Source organism: Vicugna pacos, chromosome 27 (assembly GCF_048564905.1).
Source record: "Vicugna pacos chromosome 27, VicPac4, whole genome shotgun sequence".
In the NCBI taxonomy this organism is placed as follows: Eukaryota; Metazoa; Chordata; class Mammalia; order Artiodactyla; family Camelidae; genus Vicugna; species Vicugna pacos.
Window position 1 is genome coordinate 8,813,186 of NC_133013.1, and position 19,458 is coordinate 8,832,643.

The 19,458-nt window shown below is 35.9% G+C and overlaps 1 protein-coding gene across 6 annotated transcripts in view; it reads right to left on the reverse strand.

Moving 5' to 3' along the window:
• MEF2A (myocyte enhancer factor 2A) overlaps window positions 1-19,458 on the reverse strand; it is a 121,998-nt gene that overhangs the window by 16,115 nt on the left and 86,425 nt on the right. For 3 of the 6 annotated variants that reach the window (XM_072950700.1, XM_072950699.1, XM_072950701.1), the window contains 4 exons: window positions 19,177-19,308; window positions 16,623-16,842; window positions 15,862-15,921; window positions 7,135-7,322 (listed from right to left, as the gene is read on the reverse strand). In XM_072950700.1, the coding sequence (XP_072806801.1) occupies window positions 7,135-7,322; window positions 15,862-15,921; window positions 16,623-16,842; window positions 19,177-19,308 (600 nt within the window). Of the gene's footprint in view, window positions 1-7,134; window positions 7,323-15,861; window positions 15,922-16,622; window positions 16,843-18,973; window positions 19,112-19,176; window positions 19,309-19,458 lie in introns of all 6 variants that reach the window. The other 3 variants (XM_072950698.1, XM_072950697.1, XM_072950702.1) reach the window with 2 other exon arrangements.

The following is a 19,458-nucleotide window of genomic DNA, read 5'->3' on the forward strand; positions in this document are numbered from 1 at the left end:
TATAACTATAACATGATATATGATATATGCCCAAGAGTGAGATTGCTGGATCATATGGTAAGTCTATTTTTAGTTTTTTAAGGAACATCCACAGTGGCTGTACCAATTTACATTCACACCAGTGAATGTGTAGGACGATTCCCTTTACTCCATACCCTCTCCAGCATTTATTATTTGTAGACTTGAAGGATGGCCATTCTGACTGATGTGAGGTGATACCTCATTGTAGTTCTGGTTTACATTTCTCTCATAACTAGAGAAATCAGGCCATATATGACAAGCCCATAGCTAACATCATATTCAATGATGAAAAGCTGAAAGCATTTCCTCTAAGATCAGGAACAAGACAAGGATGCCCACTCTTGCCACTTTCATTCAACAGAGCCACTGGGAAGTCTTAGCCACAGCAATCAGAGAAGAAAAAGAAATAAAAAGAGTCCAAATTGGAAAAGAAGTAAAACTGTCACTGCAAATGACATGATACTATACACAGAAAATCCTAAATATGCTACCAGAAAACTACTAGAGATCATCAATGAATTCAGTAAAGTTGCAGAATACAAAATTAATAGACAGAAATCATTTGTATTTCTACACACTAACAACAAAATATCAGAAAAAGAAATTAAGGAAACCACCCCATTTACCATCACATCAAAAAGAATAAAATACCTAGGAATAAACCTACCTAAGGAAGCAAAGGACCTGTACTCTGAAAACTGTAAGACACTGATGAAAGAAGCTAAAGACGACACAAACAGATGGAAAGACAGATACTGTGTTCCTGGATTGGAAGAATCAATATTGTTAAAATGCCCATATTACCCAAGGCAATATAGAGATTCAATTCAATCCCTATCAAATTACTGATGAAATTTGTCACAGAACTGTAACAAAAAAATGCTAAAATTTGTATGGAAACAAAAAAGACCCTGAATAGCCAAAACAATCTTGAGAAAGAAGAACGGAGCTGGGGGAATGATGCTCCCTGACTTCAGACTATACTACAGTAATCAAAACAGTATGGTACTGGCACAAAACCAGACAAACAGATCAATGGAACAGGATAGAAAGTCCAGAAATAAACCCATGCACTTATGGTCAAATAATCTACGACAAAGGACACAAGAATATACAGTGGAGAAAAGACAGTCTCTTCAATAAGCGATGCTGGAAAAACTGCACAGCTACATGTAGAAGAATGAAATTAGAACCTTCTCTAACACCATATACAAAAATAGGGGACTAAAAATAGATTAAAGACCTAAATATAAGACTGGATACTGTAAAATTCCTAGAGGAAAACATAGGCAGAACACTCTGGCATAAATTTATGTCAAACCAGCTTCTAGAGTAATAGGAAAAAGAAAACAAGAACAAACAAATGGGACCTAATTAAACTTAAAAGCTTTTGCACAGCTAAGGATACTAGCAGCAAAATACAAGACAACCTACAGAATGGGAGAAAATATTTGCAAATGATGTGAATGATGAGGGATTAATTTCCAAAATATACAAACAGCTCATACAGCTTAATATCAAAAAAAGCAACCCAATCAAAAAATGGGCAGAAGACCTAAACAGACATCTCTCCAAAGACAATACCCAGATGGCAAACAGGCACATGAAAAGATGCTCAATTCTCATGACTTTTGACATGCACTTCCTTATCCCCTAGTACCTCTGGCTTGTCATGTGTCTTCCTCACCCCAGCTCTACACTCAATCACTTCTCCAAAGAATCCTGAGTCCTTTTATTGGAGAACAGTGTTTAGAAACTAAGATCTGAGTCCTAGGTAAATTCAGTTACCAGTGTCATTGTTTTAAGAACTTCTCAGCAGGCAGAGCTAGGGAATATAAGATGTATACTAATTCATGTGTACACACATCTATATCTGCCCATATGTTTAAAAAAAAAGTAAGTTCATACTGAAACCTCCAAATATCTCCAGAAAAACAGGGTTCATTCTAGCCTTCCCCAAACCACCCACGTTGCTTATTTGTAACTTTTGTCTCCAATAACAAGAAACGTGGCTTTCTTTATCCACAATGTATCGCATTCACTTGTTTAAGGGTCTGTGTAACAAATTTACCATCTTGAGTGATTTCATACATTTTTTATCTCTATTCTTACAGTATCCAGTCAAAAGTTTCCACGTTATTTAGACCAGCTCCTTTCTTCCTCATCCCCTTCAGAATCATCATGTCACTCATCTATAATACACTGCTTCTCTCTACTGTCAAATTTCATTAATTCTGCTCTTTTTTTCTCTTCTTCTGGTTGCTTTGGATTAAGTTTGCTCTTTTTTCTCCAGTTTCTTAAAGTAAAAGCTTACTGATTTGGGACCTTCCTCTTCTAACATAAATGCTCAAGGCTATGAACTTCCTCTCCCAACACTACTCTGGCCCCACAAATCCTGGTATTTTATATAAATTTCAAATTTTCCCTTGATATTTCCTCTTTGACCCATGAATAATTTAAAAGTATGTTATTTAACTTCCTATATATGCCTTTCTGTTACTGACTTCATTTGCTGAGGTTTGTAAAGCACAGGATATGGTCTACCTTGATGAGTGTTCCAAGTGCTCTTATGAAAAATGTGTGTTCTGCTGCTGTGGAGTGAAGTGCTCTGTAAACATCTCTTAGGTCAGGTTGGTTGCATATTGCTCAGGTCATTTAGACCCTTAACTGATTTTTCCAGCTATATGCTCTACCAATTACTGAGTGAAGAGTGCGGAAGGTTCCAGTTACAACTGTGGATTTTTCTATTCTACCTTTAGTTCTATCAGTTTTTACTTTATGTATTTTGAAGGTCTGCTGTTAGGTGCATACATATTGAAGATGCTTATTTCTTGAAAAATGGACTACGTAATTCTTCTTTACCCTGATGATATTCCTTACTGTTAAGTCTACATTGTCCAAAATTAAAATGGCTACACCAGCTTTCTTTTGGTTAATGTTTACATGGTGTATTTTTCTCCATCCTTCTACCTATGTCTTTAAAGTGGGGTTCTTACAGTCAATACTATGATCTCCCTTTTTAAACCAATATGACATTTTGTTATAACATTTTATGACCATATTTACTTGTATTTTGGATTAAAATCTATAATCTTGCTAGTTATATTTCATTTGTGCGATCTGTTCTGTTTTATTTTGTTTCATCTGTTCTTTATTTTTCTCTTTTTCTCCCACTTCTTGGGCTACTGGAGTATATTTTATAGTTCCATTTTATCTCCTCTAGTGACTAATTAGTTATACCTCTTTTTAATTTTTTTCTGTAGTTGTACTAGGGTTTACAAGATAGATCTTCAGTTTTAGAGTTCACCTTCAAATATATAACATGTCATGTGTAGAGCAAGGACCTATAGCAGTGTATTTCTAATTCCCTGCTCTGTCATTTGCTGTCATGTATTTTATTTTTATATGTGCTATAAACACAAAATTCATTGCCATGATTTTTGCTTTAGAAGGTCAACTATCTTTTGAAGCAATTAAAAAGAGGGAAAAACACCCAGATCTTGGTTTCTAACACCATTCTCCAATAAAAGGAACCAAGGTTCCTTCGAGAGATGCCTGATTCTAGGACTTGGACAGAAAATACACAAGACGACCCTAGAGCATTTTGTAGTAACCAGAAAATAAAATAGTAACCCACACCTCTCCCCAAAACACCCCACAAGGATGAAAGTATATGAAAAAGACACAGAAACCAACTCAACAGTCCCCAATAGTTAAGGCTGCAACAATTTGAGCAACAGAATAAACTACAGTATTGGTAGAATCATATATTAACAGAATTTAGCAATATTACAACCCAAAGTATAAAATAAAAGTCCATGAGTCCACACTAGCAGAGAACAGATAAGTCACTTGGCAGAAGAACTCCAAATAATTTATGTAGCTACTCTGCCCTCAAAGAGGTGAAGCATAACTCCCCACTCCTTAAGTGTGGGCCACGTACAGTAACTTTCTTCCAAAGAGGACAATGTGGAAAGGGGGGAAAAGAGTAACCCATGACATACTACATCAGCAAGGTGGCCAAGGTGACCAGCAGCAATCAGTCATGTTGATAGTATGTATCCTTGACATGAGGATGAAAATGGCATTTTAGTTCTGTGGCCTTCCTCCCCTAAACCCATAACTATCACAGCCAAGAGGAGCCTAAAAGACATTACTACTAAATGCAATGTGGTGACCTGGACTGGATCCCGGAACAGGAAAAGACATAAGGTTAAAAACTAAGGGTATCTGAATAAAGTATGGACTTTAGTTAATGATAATGTATCAATATTGATTCATCAATTGTAACAAATGTACCATACTAATGTAAGATGTTAACAATTGGAGAAAGTGGGTATGGAGCAGATGGAAACTTACACTCTCTTCACAATCTTTGCATAAATTTAAAACTGTTCTAAAATAGAAGTTTAAGGACACTATGAGCTCATCTACAAAACAGAAACAAACTTGAAGATGCAGTAAATAATCTTATGGTTACCAGGGAAAGGGGGTGGGAAGAGATAAATTTGGGAGTTTGAGATTTACAAATGTTAGCCACTACGTATAAAAACAGATTAAGAAAAACGGTTTCTTCTGAGAAAAAAGTTTATAAAATGTAGGAAAAAAATGAATTTTATTTTATCTTCATTTATTCAGTTTCATTGTTCTTTATTTGTGTAGACTCAAGAATTTGCTGGCAGCATATTCCTTTAACATTCCTTAGAGTATGTCTGCTAGTAATAAATTCCCATGATTTTTGTTTGAGAAAGCTTTTCTTTGTTTTCATTTTCTGAAAGATATTCCTGCAAGGTATAAAAGTCTAGGTTGAGTTTTTTTGGTCTTTGTTTTAATTTCAGGACTTTGTTATTCCACTGTTTTCTAGCTTGCATAGTTTCTGAAGACAAGTATGGTACAAATTCTTATCTTTGTTCTTCTGTATGTTCATCTCTTTTATCTGGCTGCCTTTAAGATTTTTGTCTTTTGCTTTTCCCAGTCTGAGAGAGAGAGAGAGAGTTTGTGTGTGTTCTGGGGACAGGGGAGCTGGTTGTAGTATTTACTCTTTTTGGTGTTGGTTATTATTTCAAGTTTCTTCTGCTTTGTTTTGTCTTTCTTCTCCTTTTGGAATTCTAGTTACAAACTATGTTAAAACATTTGATAAAGCCCCACAACTCTTGGAGACTAATGTTCTTTTTTTGTTTTGTTTCTTTGTATTTACTCTTCTCTTCGTATTTCAGGTTGGGTGATTCCTACTGATCTGTAGACCTATGTAGGGCTTTCCTCCTGTTAGGCCTGTAATGCAGAGTTTGAGTTAATTAAGAACTGGGCTGGGTTTAGGCATCACTGCTGTTACGGTTACCCTTGGTGTATCCACCACAGGCCTCAGATCCCTTAGCGGGTAGTAGGGGATTGGTTTGCTGGAGGTTTTCTGTTTGTTTTTCTCCAGTGACTGCTCCATCCTCGGTTTTAAGCCCCTCCATGTGCTGTGCCCAGGCTGAAGCTTGTCAGTCATTCTGCCCTGCTCCTGGCACTGTTCCCGCTCCTCCACCAAGGGTTGAGATGTTTTCCTTTCCGTTTTGCCAGATACAAGGGGATTTCACCAGTGTCCTCAGGTGGCATTTATGTTGTTCATCTCCTCACAGACTAAGACTTCTGTTCCATAGGAGAGAGAGGGTTTTGCCCCTACTGCAGTGGCTGCTTTTCCCCTCTCCCAGTTGTAAACCACAGAGGAAACTTTTTCAGGACATTTCCATTTTTTTTCTGTTAGCACCCAGTGGGGTTCGTGGGGAAAAAGCCTGCAAGAGAGCTTAAGACTCTCCCTCTATCACAGTCCCAGGGGTTTTAGAGTCCTGCCAGGCAACACTGGCCTCCAGCAACTCACTCATCACCCTAGCTTAACTCTTATCATCTGTGTCTAACCCAGATAAGTCAGTGCTCCGATGTCCTCTCCCTGCAGTATCTGTTTCTCCCTAGAGTCTGGGCCAGTTGGCTGCACTTAAAATCTCAGCACTACAGTGTGTTCATGGAAAACTATGAACTTGTTTGTCTAACTTTTTTTTCACTGTAAGGCTGGGAGTGATAGTTTCCAGTTTTCTAGATCTCTGAATGAAAAAGTACTTCTTTGTTTTTCAACTTAAAGGGTTTCAGTTCTGACTCTCTTTTGTGCTACCCTGGACAAGTAAGTACTAACCTTTGCCTCAGTTTCCTCATCATACCTAGCCAAGGGCACAGTTTAATTGAGAAAGAACTGATACAATGCATATAAAAATGTTTGGGAATTTATAAAGCACTATACAAATGTAGAATTATTATCTAAAGCCTGAAGCATCACTTTCACTTAGCAAAAACTCACATGGCGCACTCAGCAACTGCATAGAAGAAAGAACACCTGGCACATCATGATGATTGTTAGGAGGCAAATAGTTACTAAATCAGAATGATTTTAAACTTGCACATATAGTCTAATTTTTTCTTATGGGAGACTAAGAGGGGTAGACATACTCTCCTCTTCATCATACACAGGATTCAAAAACAAATGAGGCTGGAACTATAAAGACACTGTTAAGGGATGGAGTGGGGGAGACCTGTATTTCTTATAGAGTCAAATGGAAAGCTTATCTGAGAAGGAATAAACAAAGAAAAATTATTTGGAGCATAACTCATTCAAGTTTTTATACATTCCTCCCTATTCCATAGTAGTTCTCTTTGGTATGTAGAAGTTTCTAACAAATAATTTAGTGTTTCTCTAGCAGAAAAGTACATGCAACAGATTACTGAAAGTATGAAAAGTACCGAGAAGAAATGCTTAAATCAGGCTTAATTTATCAAATTGGGGATGAGATCTCTAAGGAAAGATTCCAATCTGGTAAAATAAAATTAAGCATAATAACCTCTCCATATTTAGCCTAATTTTAAGTAACCACTAAGCAGATTTATTTCCTGTTTTCTTCATAATCATTTCATAATCTGCTATGAAATGAAGATTTCATAGTAATCTTCAAATTCTAATTTCAAAGAGAAGCACTCATTAGGAAAAGGTCTATAGTATATGGAAGTACACAAAAGTCCAGAGGAAAATACACACTATGTATATAACAGTTTTAAAGAATGAAGTTGAAAGAGGGTTTAATGTACCAGCGGAGGCATCATGCCCTTGCTTGAAGGGGGAATGACAACCCGAAGATCTGGCTTTCGACTGTTCATTCCAAGGTTGCCACCACCTGGAGGAGGGGGAGACTTTGTAGGCATAACTTTGCCTAAACTATTTGCACCAGTAGTTCCGATCAAATTTGGAGATGCTCTTGAGTTTACGAATCCATTCCCTGGAAAAAAGAAATATTCATGAACATGAAAAGAGTCATTAAAATACTTTGGTATAAATATGATGCAAGTTGTCCTCAGTCCTGGTGTCAAGTGAATTTTATGACAAAATTCATGAATACCTAACCATGTATCTTTGAATATTTTAAAAATAAGCAAAGAAAGTTAATCAAAGTCTGAAATACATATAAAGCTCAACACTGATGCCACTTGTTTCCAGCCTCACTGCTTGGACCTGCTGAGAGAAATTTAAAACAAAAGATATGTTTCTAATGGGGCATCTCCTACTAGGGACCAAAATAATGGAGATACTATAAGAAAACACTTGAGACTAGCCTATTCATTCATTCTTGTGACAACAAAGGCACCCCAATAGGTTCTGGGCACTGACCTAGGTGTCAGGGCAACTCCCTAACTGGAACTTATTTAGCCCTCAGGTCTAATGCTCTGTTTCCACCAAGTACTTCCTCCGTCACCTCCACCTCCATCTGTTCTGTTCCTTCAGCTGCCATTAAGGTCTTCATTAAATATCTGTGATTTAGCTGACTGTAATCATCTTATTCCTACCTTTTAACTTTCCCTAATAGAACTGTTTATCTTCCTTAAAGAAATAGGTACATTGTGGTACATGTTCTATATACACAGTACTTGAGGGCACCAGTTGAGACAGAAAATAAACGTTAAGAGATCATCCCCGTTATCATGGATACTGCATTCATTCTAGTCCTCCTCGTGTGTAGCAGCCATGTGCTTCGGGTGGCGCTGACTCAACTTCCATCCCTCTTGCCACAGACTGGCGTGGTGATGGGCATTGACTCAGGTCCAAGCCAGTTAGTATATGGCATTCTCCCTCACCACAGTGATGGGATCCAGGAATGTCCAATCAGAACCTAGATAAAGAAGTTGCTATGTGGTAGTGACAGAGGCTCCTGCATTCCTCCAAATATGACTGAGGAAGCATTTTATTCTCAAGCCATTTTGAGACCCAGAAGAAAGTCAGAATGAGGAAAAAGCTGATAGAGAAACGAGAGCTAAAAATAAATGAAGTAGAAGCCCTACCATGCTTATAGTGTGTACCACTTCTGGATCTTTTCAGTTACATATAACTTAGTAAACACCCTATACTACTTAAACCTAATTGAGACGGTTTTCTGTTAGTTGCAACTGATAGTATCCTAGTAGAAACAGTTACTATTGATGAGCTTACAGTTCAATGGTGGAGATAATGCCACAAATTAAAAAAAAAAAGTAACAATATACAGGAACATAAAATAGAGGCTCCATATGCTATTTTAATTCCTAAGTAAATCTTAAAGCAGGTGAGAAAAGAAAACAATTACGTATTTAATTTAATTTAATTTAAATGAAAATTTAATTACTAAATTTAAGTTATAGTGTTAACTGCTCATAAAAATACAGCACATGTCACTGTACTTCATAATTTTAAAATAATCATCAGCTTTATAATCAAAAATAAAAAACTAAGTTGACCGTGTAGATGGTGTGCTTGTAGCAAGAAACTCAGTGTCGTGAATGCAGTACTATTATTCTATTTTGAATAGTCCTTAGTATCTAAGTCTACTCTATTACAGCAGATACATATTAATTTAAGAGCACTAGATAAGAGAATAAATGTGTTGGCTTATGAATTCCATTTCTAGTGTTTATTACCAAGCTGATCAAGAACAAAATATTCAGAATAGTGAACTAGAAGTTCATGGAGGGCTGAACAGGCCTCCTGAATTCTCAGCATTCACACATCAATAATAGTGACTCTCTAAAATCAGATAACAATACAGAACTATCTTTGTAATCTGGAAATAAACTTTTAAATATGTATTGTGCGCAGAGCACTATGCAGTGAGGAGGATATAGGAAGGGAAAAAAAACACCCTACATGGTCTTCAAGCACCTTTTCTAGCAAAAGCAGGAACACATCACAGAGGCATGAAGATGCCAAATTATACTTAAGTTATGGGCAACACAATGAAGTACAACCACATAAAATTTACAAGGACACAGAAAGCAAAGCACTGATACAGGTATGGAGGCTTAATTAGGGAAGATTTTGTGAGACTGACTATTAAGCAGTCTGAAAGGACAAAGATGAAAAAATTTATATAGTGTTTGGCAGTTTATAAAACATTTTCAGAAACAGAATACAATGAATAGGGTCAACTGATGAATAGATACATAAATTCTAAAATTAAAAAATGTAACTAGAAAGAGATAAAATTCCTGAAGATAATCTGTTGAAGGGAATGGATGCTTCAGTATATCTGCGTATACTATTTTAGAGTTTGAAAAAGATATGTTATTTAGGTAAATTATTCATATGAGAAACTAAAAATTAATGTTTTGCCAATGTGATCTCATCAACCCTGCTGGATCCTAACCAGCGCATTTTCAAGGGACAAAAAAACAGAGGAGTGAGGTGTAGCACTTAGGAACCGGTCTGGATCTCCTCAGAAGCTGTGATTCAAAATGTCAGGACTCCAGATGATCAGTATCTCCTACCTCCTCCACCTTAACTCTCACCCAATTCCTCTTGCTGCCTCCAAAACTTTTACTAAGTGACCTACCAGTTTTAATTCATCATGTGACTTAATTTTGCTGTGGGGACTGGCATTTCAGTTAACCTTATGAGACTATTTCCTGCATTCTGTTAAACTTCAGAAAGCAGTGCTGTCAAAAAGAAAACAATCGCTCCACTAGGCCATCCCCTGCGGAGCAGGGCTCATCCAAGAACGGGGCAGGGGTAACTGCTAAGCAACTCACTTAGATATAAAACACATATCAAACAATTCTATACAAAAACAGGAAGGGAACAGAATGTAAGATTAACATCAGTCAGCAAAGATTAACAATGTTTCTTTTAATTAAATAATGGCATGAACGTGTTCTTAATTTCTCTGACAATATTTAGAAGAAGATTCTTATTTACCTGAAAATTTGCACTCAAATCTGAAGGATAAAGTGATATTTCCTCTCAAATACATAAGATGATGCAAAAATATAATTTAGAAAAACACTTTATCTGGAAGCACTAACCCTCTTTTCCCACATGGAGTTTGTGATGCTTTCCAGCAGGACATGGTACTACAGTAACCCATGAGAAGCAAATTGTAAGAATGAAAGGGGATCTAAAGGCATGATAGTTTTTAGTGTGAAGTCGGAGTCTGTGGCAGATGATTACAGGATGATGTAAGCACTTGGTAACTTGCCAGGCTGAAACAAGACAATCTTGTACACACCATTTGTTATTTTGTGGAGTGTAGGCATATACTATCTAATATATGCCTTCTTACCTCCAGTTCACTTTTTATGACAAAAAAATGAAGATATTGTTGGGACAGAATTTTGAGGTATATACTTTATGTAATTCATCTTGCCACAGCCTACAAATTTAGGAATTAAAGTACCAACTCTAAATGAATAAACCCAATTTAATGTGACTATTGTTAAAATGTGTTTTCAGTTTTATGGTAACTTAATACCCTGACACAAATGTGATGAAAATGCTTTTGAGCAAACTGCACACTAATGCCCTCAGAAACTTGACAGAGCTAATCTTAATTATGGACCTGTTATCTCTAAGGCAGGTCATTCAATTATATCAATCTGGCTCCTGTTTCAGAATATCGTATCAGCTGAAATAGCGCACTAAAGTGGCTGGAAAGCACTCAATGTTCTTAATGCTACTCTTTTAAGGCTATTATTTTGAATCTATTTGGGAAGTTCAACTGACATGCAAAGGATTTTGAAAATTTCTTAAGGATTCTGAAAAATTCATCCAAATCAAGGTTCAAGAATTGGTTTTGTCACATTTGACAAATTTCTCATAAAATCTGACAAAGTTTCAGCTTATCATTCAATAAATAAAAATACATTTAAAAAGTCTATAAAATTATGTTGTTTATATAAAGAAGTGAATGAGATTTCTAAAATTTAAGATGACCATAGGTTTTAAAATCACTGATGACATTCTTACTTGACTCAATGGAAATTCCTGTATGATGAACAACATGGATTCTGCCCATTTAGAAACTTATCATCTAAAAACAGACAATCATGAGACCCCGCTTCTTCTGTATTCTCTCTCCAATCTCTCCTGTATGCATAGCCCCAAAGAGGCCACATTTCTCCTTCTCTTTCAGAGACTTCATGCATTCCCATGGCTTCAACCATTGCCTCCATATGACTCTTAAATCTGTATTTCTGTTTTGTGTCTCCTAATTTCCAGTCTATGGGCAACCACTTGGTGGGCACTCTTCCCCAGATACACTGCTGTCATCTCAAACTCAACCTCTTTTAAACACTTGTACTACTGTCAGCCTCCATCACTCCCATCCCCACTTCCACAGAGCTATCAAGATTCACTATTCTTTTTTTTTTTTTGCCTTTTTCAGTTTCATTAGGTAGAATTATTACAGTTTAACTACACATACACATAATGCATCTAAATACATATATACAGTGTACTGCAAATTTTTTTAGTTTACATGTATGTACTGATCATTGTTTCTAAGAACAGTTTACAGCTTTAGCTTTTTAAACTTACAGTTATCAAAGGAATAAAGCCAACTACAAAATAAGAATCAACAGAATGCAGTAATCCAATCATAAAGGACAATCAAATGTGCTTACACATAAATTCTCAATGATTATCTCTTCAAACACTGCTTCTGGACAATTTTTTTCTCTCTTTGCCCTCTAGGACTCCAATGTAAAGTATGTTAGGCCTTCTCACTGTATTCTCTAGGTCTTATTCTTCTTTTGAATTATCCATCCTTATGACTCAAAAATTTTGAGTATTTTTCCTGTCATCTTTTAGTTCACCAATGCTCCCTTTTGCTTTGTCTGATTTGTTATTAAACTCATCCAGTAAGTTCTTAATACAATTAATTTTTTTAGTAAAAAAATGTCCATTTTTAAAGTTTCCAGTTCTCTACCAAAATTCTTCATCTTTTAAAAAATGTCCTTGACACAGTAAACCTTGTTATGTTAAACTCAAAGTCTGTATCTAAAAACCCCAGATTCTGGAGTTCCCAGGAGGCTGGTTCTACTGGCCATTTTTGCTGCAGGTTTTCATTTATGCTGTATTGCTCCTGACTATGCCTAGTTAGTATCTCAAGTAGAAATAATAAGGTCCAGGATGGTGATGCTATTCTTCTAGAGAGTAGCTGCCTTCCCAGGCATCCTGGGGCCCCTAACAACAGATCACCACAACCTGACTTCAAGAAATGGGATGATGAAAACAGGAGAAGTAGCTACCATGAGGGACCGTTTACCTCTGATTCATGTTACTTCCAGGGTGCAGCTTTTTGGGGTCTCAACCCAAAGTGAGACGAGTATACTAGGCCCTCCTAATTCTTTATGGGCCCTGAACTGTGATCTCTCTGTCCCCCAGGTCTCTGAGTTTGTCACACTCAGCTTCTTTGGCACCCCACTGTGGAAGTGGTTACCACCACCTGAGAAAAAACAGCCATAAGTGCTAGACTCATCTTTTTGAGTCTCTGACTTTGTCACTCCCCAGGCCTTGAGCCAATAATTCTTTATTATCTTATTAGCTCTCAAATGCTTTCACGCAGATTTTTAAAATACTCTGCCTAGAATTTCCAGTTGCCCTCAGAAAAGGGGCTGGTCCAAAGGACCAAGTCTGCCCAAATGACCAGTCTTTCCCAAAGTATGTTTTATATGACATTAATTCTGAAAGATGCTTTTTCATGAGAAAAAAAATGGAGGGTTCTATTGTGAACTCACTTTGAATAACCATGTTACATACTAAGTTTTAAGATTCACAAGACAGGTTAGCATTTTAAAGGCTCTGATGTAAATCCAACAGTAAGGAAACCTGTTCAGTTTTATTTAGCACAAGATTTGCCAAACAGACAGGTTAAGTCCTTCTTTTCATATAGTTTCAAGAAACACACTCTAAAAAATGTAAATGAGAAATCATACCCACAGCTTTTAATATCTTTTCTTCTAAACTTCTCTTGGAATTTAAAATGTTAAAATTCATAAAGACTTTATTTAGGCATAAAATTCAGTTTAAACTAATTCTTCCAAACTACTAAACCAAAATGGCACCATTGTTGAAAATAAGCTAAAATACATTATCTGACTCTTCCTCACAAAAAATATACTGGGGGGGGGGTGAGATTTATAGCAAGAAACACTTTAAACCCATGTATGCTCTAAGTACTACACAAATATAATTACTTTCATCTGGTTTTGGAATTGAGTGATATGACTACTCAGTTGAATCTGAATTCTGAGGTAGCACATGTTAAAAAGCAGTTATAACAAAAATGTCATTTAGGATACAATTCAACAAACAGAATAAGCAAAATTACACCCAGTGCAGGTGAAATAGGTATATAAGAGTATGACTCAGTTAAGAATCAAGACACCCAATCCTGACGTGTTATAAGACATTTACGTGTACAATAAGAAACAGATTTATCTCCATGTGTGTGTACTAATGGAAGCACACTTGCAAATAACTAAGCACTTAAAATATTTTAATACTTGAATTTTAAATTTTAATAAAAATTCATGTCCACTAATCATAATCATTGACATGATTACTAACACTGTTAACACTAAACATACTAAAACAGTTGCCTATAACAGGGGAGCAGGGGTGGGGGGAGGAAGGGCATGAGAGTGGAAAAGAGGGATAAGAGGGATAAATGAATAACATACCGAGATGCACTGTACAAACCACTGATGATGAGCCATGATCTGAGGAGTGTAATTAATGTGCCCCTCTACACACCTGAGAGTCTAGAAAGGGGGGAAGAGGCTTACAAAAGAAGAAAAACAAATTTTAAAAAAAGAAATAAAGAAACAGGCAAATTAGGATGATGTCAAAGTCTGAGTCTGAAATTACCAAAGAACACAGAAAACTGAGCAGCAAAGACCAAGATAGATTTACAGCTGCACATCAAACAGGAAAGAACAGTGAAAGAGCTTTAGGGAAGTGTGAAGAGTACCAAAAAAAACCTCTCCAAACAAACAACAAACAAACAAACAAAACAACAAGAATTGAAACACTTGTTTGACAGGAGGAAGAACCAAGTTTATGAAAACAAGTAAAAGCAAGGGGAAAACACATTAGAAAACTTCAAATAGTTGAACCCTGTGAAATAAAAACGCTTTTTGAAATAAAACCTACAGCTATTTAACATTAACATTAAATGAAATAGAAATTATTGACTCCAACCTTAACCAGGCTGGAAAGTGGAAGGGAGAGCAAGGTGCATCATGTTGGGGGAATAAAAGCATATGGGAAAATACAATTCAAAAAGGGTATATGGGTTGAAAGTTGAAAAGAAATAAATCATAAATATTAGGAAATACACATAGAAGTATAGCAGCCCTAACGAATAGTTGGTAAGACCTTCATGAATTTTTCTCCATTTAATTACCTCTTTAAAAAGATCCCACAACAGGTCTTACCTGTTTAATTCCATTAAAACAGCAATTAATAGAGTGGCAGATATAATCAGGCATTTATTCCTACTTAGTTCACTATATGCTTTGTTAACTTGTCTCAGTGTCTGTTTCTTTCTTTCTTATCATTTTTAACCAAGTTATTCAATCATCTCAAAACTTTTCTTAAAGCAGAAGGTCTAACATATTTTGTGGAATAAATGGGTTGAATGTATATAGTTGGGAATTCTTCCTGTAAATGATCTGTTTTCAGATCCTTGAACACACAATATTTAGAGGGGGAGAGGGGAATTCCTATCTTTGCTTTCAGATAACAATGATGATAACCTGATTATTACAGACGAAGAGACGAAGATGACTTAATGTGATGGTAATCCAAAGAGATAGTTACGCTTGTGACTTTTTGACATGCATGCCATGTTTCTGTAATGTTAAGGTCATAATCTATCTTTACTAGCACTTTAGGGCTGGGCAGACACAATTATGTCATGTGTAAACTGCCAGTCATCTTGGGAGGGGTCCCAAAGTAAAAGAACCAATTTGACAGCAACTGTGACAAAATGTGAATGTTCTGCATGTGACTACCAAAACAGACCCTTCAGAGACAAACTTTTCAGTTCTTCCTGTGTCTCTAGAATTGGGCCGCCATTTCTTTGTACTGCAATCTCTCTGAAAACATTTCATGCAATTGTAAGATATATCAGTCTGCTAACAATTTAACATTGGTAAGGCCAAGTAACACAGAAAGCTTGAAATTGCCCTCATGTAAAAATTATATTAAGGCAATTTAATTTTTAGAAAAGAACAATATCTGCTATGAAGGAAACAATGTTTACTGAATGAATGAGTAACTGAACTTAAGGCCAAGGTATGAGGAATACAACATGGATATGAAAAAATGTTAAGCATCAGTGAAAGTACCCTCAAAAGGAAATTAAATAAATACACAAAGGGACATGTCTACTCAAGCCATATATCCCATTTTTCCTCTTCATTGGTATAAACTTTTGTTTGAAGGACAATATTCCTTTTATCTCAGACAGGTTGGATGCCTACAAAGTGAACCAGCAGGAATTCACTCACCCACTGGGCTGCTTCCAGCTCCATTTGGCACTGTGAGGTCTGAAGTGCTCAACATCCCACCTAACATCATAGAGAGAAGAGGGGGGACAAGGAATGAATGTGAATTGGCTTTCCTTGTCTGAATGACAATGAACTTAAAAGAGGTAACCCTCACTCCATCCCTAAAAAACATAAAAATAAAAACCAGCCCAGTCTGAACTTGGTGTTAATGTGTCATATACACACAGGCACTCACCTATCAAGCTCTGGACATGCCCGTCTTCTCGTGTATCAATTCCAAATAGTACATACTGATTAGAATGGGGGCAGTGCTAATGGAATGCTATAAAATCTAGGACTTAGGGAGATGCAGTAATGCAGTAAATGTACTGCAAACTTCTGCTGAATTAATGAATGAATCAGGCAGGCAGAGTCACATAAAAAACATTCTAGCTCCATTCAGGTGAGTCTATTTCTCCATACTTTTTACATGAATGGCTCACACTCAACTTTAAATCTTTGCTTGTGATATCCTCTCTCAGTAGGCTTTCTCCTGGTAAGGAAAACTTAGAGATGGCAGGTCCTCTGTGATGTTCCTCTATGCCTGATTCAATGCCAGAGCCACAGATTTTCAAAAAAAATACTTTAAAATGGAGGCAGTTATGTAGTAGTGACTCAAAGCAATAAAATTAAGAGTAGCAGAATAAGAAACTGTTTATGTTAGCAATTAGTCCTTTCATCCTTTTCGTTAAAGAACGGGCAGGATAAGTATCACTACGTACCTGCACTGCCAGTGCTTGGTGGTCTCTGAGGGGCTCCGGGGGATACATTTCTGTGTAACGTGGCTTGAGGTGGGGAGAGCATGCTTGAATCTGCCAATGTTGAGCTGGCTGCCAAAGACGGGGACACGAGTGAACTCCCTGGGTTAGTGTAGGACAGAGCATTAGGGCTGGTCACAGGGACTGTGACAGACATTGAGAAGTTCTGAGGCGGCAAACCAGGCTGTAAATGAAGAACAAGGAAGAGAAAACTGTTAGTTTCATTTTCATCTATATTAATTTAATAACTTACAAACTTTATTTTGATAAGGTAACTTAAGGTACTAAAAGTAGAGGATAGGGATAGGTTCTTACTAAATCAATTTGCCGGTTTAAACTATTTTCTTTAGAATTATATTTGAACATAAGAATGTTTAACATGAACATATTCAATTTCATTTTTTATATATTAATACATATATACTAGTATAATATATATATTGTATATTTCAAATATTCAGAGAGATGAAAATTAGAGGTCAGAACCTGATGTTAAAGTTTTGTTGTGGAATTGAGACATTACAAAATATATCACTGCTATTAAGCAAGCTTAAATTAACATTTTAATGCAAACTAGTTTAGTAACATTACATTTCTATTGGGAGATTCCAAATACAACAAAAGGGAAAAAGTGTGTACACATATTATAAACTTCATACATCAAATCTGGAACATTATAAACAAGCCCTGGTCTGATTTAACTGACTAACATTCTTAATGGACAAAACTAAAAAAAGAAAGAAAACAAAAATCAAGTTATATACATAGCATAATGCAATCTCAATGTAATAAAAATGCAAAAAATTATCTAAATAATAAAATTAACTACTGACAAGCTATCTTTAAATTGTTTAAATATTAAATTACAAATATTATAAATGCTATCTTCTTTTCCTCCAAAATATTCCATACTCCCTTTAAAATAGTATTTTCTATTTTCCTCTTGCATTTCCTCTTTAGACCACTTACAATATACTCGTTAACCATGATACATAACAATCCTCTTTATAATTTAATGTGAGAGAAAAAAAATTCCTCTCCTTACATTTTAAAATAGTGATTTGCAAAGTAAGGTAGCATTGCTAATTCAAAGTTGGAGGAATATAAGTAACTTATGTACTCTATTCAATAGTTTATTTCAGGTTGAAAATTATAATTCATTAAAAGGCATAAAACAATAGACATATGATAAACTTTCAAAAGTAAAGCGATTTTATTTGTAAATGTTTTTGCAGCTTAACACTAACTGCAAGATCACCGAGATCCATGTGAGGTCAGAAGGGATTTTATTTTCTTTTGTTTGCTGTTGTTTTGTTTTTTAAGAATGGTATTAGCACAAAAATACCTCCTTAACTCTGTTTTTCATGAGATTCTTACTTATAGCATAAGGCAACTTTCAAGAAAAAAAATCCGTGATGCATACTTTAATGCACAATTGTAAGAGAGTTAACTCTGACAACGAAGCAAGCATCAACATTGGAACCGATCTGTTCCATAAAGCCTACAAATCACACAGAGCTAGAAAAATCAGATCCAGAACAATTGTCCTAAGTAGTTCTTCTCTGAAGAACTATCAAAGAAGCAGGAACTCAAAGAAGTACTGTTTCACTACTATTAGATGGATGAGCATGGAAAAATTTTAAACCAACTATTCGTTTTGCAGCCAGTTTAAGAACATTGCTTCCTTAAATTAAAATCGAGCCAAGGCTCTCTTCCTCAATACCTACAGTGTAAGAAAATGAGTTTGCAGGTATTGTCGAAAAGTTGTTTTGGGACATTTACAGAAAGCCAAATAGTAAGCGACTATTATAGCAACTATACAAAATAATTAAAAATAATTTTGAAACACCAAATTTTGTAATAAACCCAGTCACTTTATAGTCTCAAGATCTACTTAAGTACATGTAGTATTTTTAAAGGTCATAAGAGGGAGAGCAAAAGTCTCACGTGCACCCTATACTTAACATGGAAATTTAAAGCTGGAAGGGACCTAAAAACTATGTGAGCCAACTCACTCACTTTACAGATAAAGAAATTGGAATCCAGGATGTTTAGGTGCCCTATTAAAAGGTATAGTAAGAAGCTGAGTCAGGATTAGGATGCTTTCTCTTCACTACTAAGTTTAAGACATTGAAGATGTACTACCGTAAGATCTCCACAATTTTATTCTGAAATTCTATAAAACCGAAAGAAATTAATAAACTACTTTCCCCCTTTTGCTTACTGTTGCCATCACCCACTGGGAAAATAAACAAGATGCATGGTCAATCTCTTCATGCATAAGATAAAAACACAAACCATTCTTTAGTACTCACTGCGATTTTATGATTCCGCATCATATTATCAAATTCCTCATTAATTTTTTTATATTTTTCTTCTGTATGTGGCGTTAGCACATAGGAAGTATCAGGGTCTGGGCTGTCGCACCCTCTGTGTTCCTTCTTGTTCAGAGCCTAAATAATGAAGTTAACAAAAAGGATCAACAAATAAAAAGTAGAGGTAAAGTAAAAGTACTTACAGGGCCTCGTTTGAAAATAAAATCACTATCTTCATTTAGTTTGCTGAATCTGTCCTCCGAGAGTGGACTGTGCTCAAAGTAATCGTCAGCATCAGGGCTCTCACAACCATTAAGGCCTTTCTTTCTTAAAGTCTGAAATACAATTGGAAAATTCACACACAAATGATACTAACTTGCCATGATTTTTTTTGTAAAATTTATTAAGAGAGCACAGACTGAATGAACTGGGTTATAAAAGAGCCACTGAAATGGTTTTAAATGATCACAAACATACTCTAATTC